The 7378-nt window shown below is 42.9% G+C and overlaps 1 protein-coding gene across 1 annotated transcript in view; it reads right to left on the reverse strand.

The window, feature by feature from the left end:
* The window catches only part of notch3 (notch receptor 3), a 156841-nt gene extending 152989 nt beyond the window's left edge, over positions 1-3852 (reverse strand). The window contains exon 1 of the mRNA XM_048521760.2: positions 3486-3852. Within this exon, the coding sequence (XP_048377717.1) occupies positions 3486-3546 (61 nt within the window). The 5' untranslated portion in view covers positions 3547-3852. The remainder of the gene's footprint in view (positions 1-3485) is intronic.
* Between the last annotated feature and the right edge of the window lie 3526 nt (positions 3853-7378).

The following is a 7378-nucleotide window of genomic DNA, read 5'->3' on the forward strand; positions in this document are numbered from 1 at the left end:
AAAACCAAACCCTTTTTAAGCAGCCTCCTCCACTTGCCCTGCCATCTTCAAACCCTTGCGGACATAACCACCACGCCCCTTCCCCAAGCTCCTCACATCCCTCAGTTCCTGTGCCCTTTTATAATCGTGCCAGTTACTACCATACTTGGCTTCATTCTTCCTATCAATCTGCAGCACTTCACACTTCTGTGTCAGTCCAAGTGAACAGTTAAAAAGTTAATGACTGGGTTCCTCAGTGAATGTGAAGGGAAAGACAATGAACAACTTGTGTCTTCCAGTTTTCAAGATTAGAGGCAGCTAGAATTTGAAAAAATTAAATTGGGAAATTTCAATGGATCTAAACACTGCCTCTAACCTGTTGCACTGTTTTTATTATTGCAAGTGAAGTTAATCTTGAAAAGTCAAAAAAATTAGAAATGCATTGAACTAGAGGTGACTGAGATGGCTGGGCAATTAGTTGGCAGCCAGGAAACTGAGATGAGGAATAATGGGATTATTACGACACTATGGTGCATCTAAGGATCTGTACTAGAGTCTCATCCTTTCTGTCCTGTTTATCAATGGCTTAGGTGAGAAAGCCAATGAAGTCAAGTAAAATGGCACAGTAATTAGAGTAGTTGGAAACAGAAATTTGAGAAGTGACATTAATATATTAGGTAAACAAATAAATATAGATTTTAACAAGGGGAACTGAGGTCACCTACTTTGGGCTTGAAGATAAATTAGTCTTTTCTATTGATGAGAAGCTAAGAACATTGGAGGAACAGATAGATTCAGTGATTCAGGTACAGAACTTACAAAACTTTACAAGTCAGATACAAAAAATAATAAGAAATAGAATTCAAGACATATAGGATCTGTTAAGGGTGGGGGCTTCTGAAAATTTCAAGACTGAAACTGATTGATATTTCTTTGACCAAGAATAGTAGGGGACATAGAACCAAAACAGGTAAATGGAGTCACAAACAGATCAGCTGTGAGCGAAGTAAATGGGAATGGCTGACACGAGCTCAATGGCTGTTTTACCCTTTACTCTCCCTGCGAAAGTCCGATAAATAGATGTATCTAAATGAAAAAGATCTCAAATGGGATGGGATGTACTTGATAGCGAAGACTAGCTATTTCTGTAATCTCCTGTATTTCAAGCCCTTTACCATGGATAATGTTACACACTGAAGAAAAATTACACTGAATTACAAATAAAAGATACAGTGCAAAAATGGGCCAATCAGTCCAACTGGTCTTCATCCCCCATTAAAGTCCCCTTCGATGGTGCACTAAATCTATCAGCATATTTATGTATACGGAGAGAAGGGCAGGGGTCAAAAGCATAAATTAATTTAATCAGTCCACTGGCAGGTTCAGAGAGGCAACGAAAGGTATCTGTATGATGTTAGTACACTACAAGCAAGGGCTCTCAGCGATTGAACATTTTCAGTGCTGGTTTTTGGTAACAGCTTATATTGACATAGCAACTTTAATGAGAGCAACAACCAACCAAAACAGAGTGACAAAAGAAGGTAGGTAGGTGAAGTGGCCCAAAATGTAGTTACAAAGATGAAGAGTCTGAAGAGGGAGGGGTGCAGAGTTTATTGGGTGGGGTTACGGGGATTTGAATTTCACAACTTCGGGCTGAGGCAGCTGAAGGCATAGTCACCAATGGTAGATGGAAAGAAGTGAGATGTCGGAGGCCAGATGGGAATGTAGAAGGGATCCAGATGGATGTTACAGACAGCGAGAACAGCATATCATTGGAATGCTTACTCAATCCCCATATTCTTAAGTGATATCTGGAGGAATGTGAAGTTTAATTCCTCAGGAGTTCCAGCTTATTCAATGTATGTAGTGTCCAAATGGCCAGGAGACACCAGGTCTATCACTGGTTTCCCTAGCTACAGACACAAAGCATCATGTTAATACAGAAAGGGGAGAGGGGCTGGAGGAGGCAGTGTTATTCGGGGCCAGAGTTTCACAGAGGTCTCATACACCAAGTTCAAACGTCAGGTTCCTCACTGAAGGACAACTCCAACAACAAAAACAAAAAGGGCTGCATTTGAACCCTGATCGTCCAAAAGAGCCTCTCGGCAACAGTTAGAAAAGGGACACTGCCTTTTTAACTGAAGGATTGACTCAGGTCATGGATGAGATGCAAAAACAAAACAATGAACAAAAATAGGATTGCTTGCGAGACCGAATTGTCTGCTCAGCCCCTGCCTCGGGGGGAATGCTGAACAATGGAGGGAGTCAGAGCGCTCTGAATAATGTTTGGTGACAGACGATGATGTTGCAAGGTCGAGTTTAATCTAAATCAAAACTAGCTGCTGATCCCAAAGCTCTTTGTGAGGGCTCCACCGCTGGTTTTCAGACCTCGTGGACTATTGCAACCCCCCAACCTCCACAGGCCCATACAAAGACTAGGCGCCTCTCGACCATTCCATCATTCATGGACTGTGTGTGTGTTCAATTCTGGTTCCCAAGGATACCGAGATGTGAAGGATTACTCGGTGTATCAGCCCCCGGATGGCAAGCTGTTCCCCAACAGCTTTGAAGGTCCATAGTCTGGAAACTGCTGCCTCTCCCAGTCAGACAGCGAGAGAGAAAACAGTTTCAGGTGAAACCTCACAACCAGAAGGGGAGAGCGGGAGGATCCTGTCCAGATTTTACAACATTTTGCCCACACATGGCTGGAGTATTTAAAAAGAAACACACGTCTCTGAGCTGGGATCAAACGGCTCCCCAGCAGCAAACATAACAGTCTCTCAGTCTTAATGTTTCTGTGGTCGTGTTTACACCATATGACGAAACAGCTGCTGAAATCTCTCCAGATTCTCCTTCACCCTGTAACAACGAGCGAGTGTGATGCACATCTCTTCACGTGAACATCTGAGCTGCCAAGAAAATGTGATGCCCTGGTTTCGGTAATTTTTAAAAAAACCCTTAAAATAAAACGTCCATGCGGCACGTCAGACACAGCTCAGAAACTGCTGCAGAAAATCTGCGAGCGGTTTGGCTGAATAGGGATCAAAAAAGCCGAATGAGCTGTGCAACAACAAAAATAAAGATCCATTGTAACACAGAGGCTGCAGGTTTACAGCGAGATATTGCAGCTTTCAAACAACAGAAACTTCTCTGGAACCTTTCTATTCTAAACCCCCAACTTCATTCACCAGCGATGAGTGTGTGCGCTGTAACATGTATCGCACCAGGCAAAGCAACGATGGAATTAACTCCCCAGAGCGTGGAGCTGGGATTTGCCTCAACATATAAAATTAAGTGACTTAGCGTTGAAGAGACAGGGCAAGTCGAGCTGAGAAGCTTCTGCATCGTACAGAAAGACAACAACAGACAGAATAGAAAATAACATTCCACCACTGTTTATATTTAACTTTTTTTTAAAGCAAACCACACTTTCTGATTCTTTACAAACATCCTACAAGTCAGGAGATTGCGCCGCTCCTCGTGCCTCCTTTAAAGTCAAGCCATACCTCCACATTCAGCCGCGAGCCAGAGCCCCCAGAGTAAATTCCAGAGTTTTAAATCCCCCATTACTCGCCGTTTCAAAGTTCGGAGCTCCCCTCGATTAACTTATACATCCATTCAAACGTGCAGCCCAGAAAGTCCGAATTATCATAGGAAAGATCAGGAGGGAGGGGGAATAAAATAAAAGAACAGAATACGCCTGGTTTGGGGGATGGGGTGGCGAAATCACGGCGCAATCCTCGGTTCAATCCCCCCCACCCCGAAACAGCGTCTCCAAACTTCAGAAACTTTTTGAAAACTTCAGCATCGCTGGCTGTCCTTGAGCTGCACACCCAGGGGCTGTATCCATCCGCGCAGGAGGTGTGGGAGGGGAGGGGAGAGAGAAAGAGAGAGGAGGGGAGACTGGAACAGACAGACAGACAGAGAGAGAAGGGGCAGACACTCGGCACAATCTGTGCCAAGCAGCGAGGTTCCACTGCTCCGGAGAAATTTTCCCCGCACTCTGGCACCTCTTCAAACTACACACACACACGAAAATTCCGTCTCATACTTGCACTACTTATTCTTAAAAAGAGAACTGAGGAAAACGTTCAGTCTTGTTCAAGAACGCGTGTATACGTTATTTGGGAACTAAACAAAAATTCAAATCTTTCGTGGTACTAAATATGTTTCATGTTTGAATCCGCGTTAACACCAAGTATTACAGACGTGAGACAGTGAAATGCCACAAACTACAAGTCGACCCAACAAGTGAATTATTTGGTATTAAATGTGTCTATCTGTGTTACCAAAGGATAAATCTTGCAACACTTTGTCTCTTTGTTGCAACTGAGTGTGGATTTTGTTGAAGCTAAAGAGAACACTGAAAAAAAGCTTTATTGCACCGACTATTTTCTTGCAGTTTTCGTTTAGAAGGAAAGGGGAGGCTCCTTTAAGAGCGTAGGACGCCTCTGCGGAGGTATCTTCCTTCAGAGCCTGGGAACGGAGAGGAGATAAATCAGAAGCAAGTTTATTGTAGCAACATGGCGTTGCACCGTTCAACATCTCAACCACCCGGGTCACATAAAACAGGGCTGGGGGAGAAAGGGGTGGTGTGGAACAGGAAAAGCAGAACCACACCAGACCTTCACCAAAAAGGGAACAGAAAAAAATAAATAGAAGCGCTGCAGAGAACTGAAAGGGAAGTCATCCTTCAAGAGAAAAAAGGAGCGGGTGGGGGAATTATGAATATAGTAGACTGCTATGTTTTCCCCACTTTTCAAGGAGTTTGGGGGTTTTAACATTGTCTAGAGGTGTGCTTTCAGGGTTGGGGCTCAGCTGTGTTCCCGTTTCACAGATCAGCTCTCCTGTTCATGACCAGGACAGCAGAGTAGATAAGTGGCCGGGCTCCTGGCCATTGTCCGCGAAGGGACCTGGGCTATGTCGTGCGGTGACACTCATCCCCATCAGCAGTTAGACATTGACAATGGCATCTTGGGCAGGGCGCTGGCAGCGGTTAGTACTTGTAGATCTGGGACTTAATTACGGAATGTCTTCACAAGAACGTCGATGGGGCAAGAAGAAAACGAAGTATTCACAAACTCAAGCTGCAAGGGTTCTGCACCCTGTGCTTGAGAGACCCAATTTGAGCTGGAGCTGTGGTACTGTCATAGTCTCATCAAGACACAGAGCAAGACCATTGGGCCTATCATAATTCATGCCAGCACTCTCCATTTCGTCCTGTTTCCCCAAGCCATATCCATACAATCAATATGGGAACAAACAGCTAACTTCTGCTCCTATTCCCTGTAACTTTGGAAATGATTGTTCCCTTAGCAGTCCATCCAATTTCAATCCAAAACCTTCATTTTTTTCCATTTCCAACGCGTTTGTAGGCTGCCAGTTCCAGATGACAACCACTCAAATGTTAAAAAGAGTTCTGTTTTGCCCTTCATCTTATCAAAATCTTAAGTCCGTATCTCCTCCATATGCTTTGATCTCCTTACCCCCAAGCGCAATTTCCAACCACTTCTCAAAATCATGTAATGATTTGGTTTCAACTGTGCCAGAGAATTCTTCAGGCTCACCACTCTCCGCATGAAGAAATTTCTCCTCACCTCACTTCTAATGGTTTACCTCCTATCCTTAGGCTGTGACCCTTGGTTCTGGACTTCCCCATCATCAGGAATATCCTTCTTGCACCTACCCTACCCAGTCTTGTTAGAATTTTATAGGTTTCTATGCGATCCTCCCTCAATCTTCCAAACTCCAGCAAACATAATCCTAAAACAATTCAACCTCTCATACAACAGTCCAGCTACCCAATAATCAATCCAGTAAACTTCATTGCACTCACAATAAGAGTCATAATCTTGTACACTTCGATCAAATCTCCTCTCGATCTCCTTTGGTTCAAGAAGAACAACCTAAGCTTCTCCAACCTAGCTTTGTCTTTAAAATATTTTGTCTCTGAAACAATTCTGGTAGATACTGTCTACATCTGCTCAAGGACCCTCACAAGCTTGCTAAAGTACCGTGAGCAGTTTGTATTATATTGGCTTTGTTCCTTCTGGTTGCTATTTAGTTACCTCTTTTGGTGAATGTGTGTGTAGGGGGAGAATTGGTTCCAAACAGGTTTGGTTTCAACTATGTTGCCCCCAATGAAAGAATAGCCTAAGCATGCTCAGGTTCATCTTCAAAATGCAGTATCAACATTTAAGACTGTGCCATGAGGCCCTCCACAGATAAATAACCTGTTGACACTCGCTGTCAAAACGCATATGTGGCCAATTTGCTTGACATTCTTGAGTATACCAAGTGTCCGTTCAATTACATCAAGCCATTGATTATGGCTGTGTGAAGGATAGCAAACTGGGGCTATGTTTTCCTCGAACATTTGACAAAGTGGCAGGTGATATCAGAGGATATTGCTCCTGTGGGGGCCAGTTATCTTAGTTGATTAGTCAGTTAGAATGACACATGCCCTATTGTAATAAGATCATGAAATTTAGCATTGTTCAAGGGGTAATAGCTCAGGAACTGCCTTTGGGCAGGGAACTCAAGAAGATTACATGCTGCAGCATTGAATAAAATTAAAATAATTCACTAATAAAGTTGGCACAAGTCACATAACTTACATTCCTTCACACATTGGTTATAGCATATCAGCACAATGATATTTCTTAATATATAGGAGGAAAGTTTGATTTTTGAGGTTTTTTTTGAGGAAGTAACAAGAAGATTGATGAAGGCAGAGGCGTAGACATTGTTCACTTGGATTTAGAAAAGTTCTTGACAAGATTCCACACAGTAGATAAATTAGTAAAATTAGATCACATGGGATTCAAGGTGAACTTGTCAATTGGATACAAAATTGGCTTAAGACCAAGAGATCAAGTCTGACGCTCGGGGGTTGTTTTTTGGACTGGAGACCTGTTACCAATAATGTTTTACAAGGATCGGGTTCACTTTTGTTTGTCATTTATATAAATGATTTAGATGAGAATATGGAAGGCACGATTAGTAAATTTGCAGACGACACCAAAATTGGTGATATAGTGGACAGTGAAGGAGGTTATCTAACATCACAGAAGATTTTGATCAATTGGGTCAATGGGCTGAAGAGTAGCATATGGAGTTTAATTTGGATAAATGCAAGGTATTGCACTATGGTAAAACAAGCAAGGGCAGGATTTATCCAATTAAAAGTAGGGCCTTGGGTAGTGTTGTAGAACAGATGGACCTAGGGATTCAGCTTCATAACTCTTTGACATTTGCATTACATGTAGACAGGGTGGTTAAGAAGGCATTTAGCACACTTGCCTTCATTGCTCAGACCTGCTTATTGAGTATAGGAGTTGGGATGCCATGTTGAGGTTGTACAGGACATTGCTGAGGTGTCTTCTGGAGTACTGTTCTG

Source organism: Stegostoma tigrinum, chromosome 35, assembly GCF_030684315.1.
Source record: "Stegostoma tigrinum isolate sSteTig4 chromosome 35, sSteTig4.hap1, whole genome shotgun sequence".
Classification (NCBI taxonomy): Eukaryota; Metazoa; Chordata; class Chondrichthyes; order Orectolobiformes; family Stegostomatidae; genus Stegostoma; species Stegostoma tigrinum.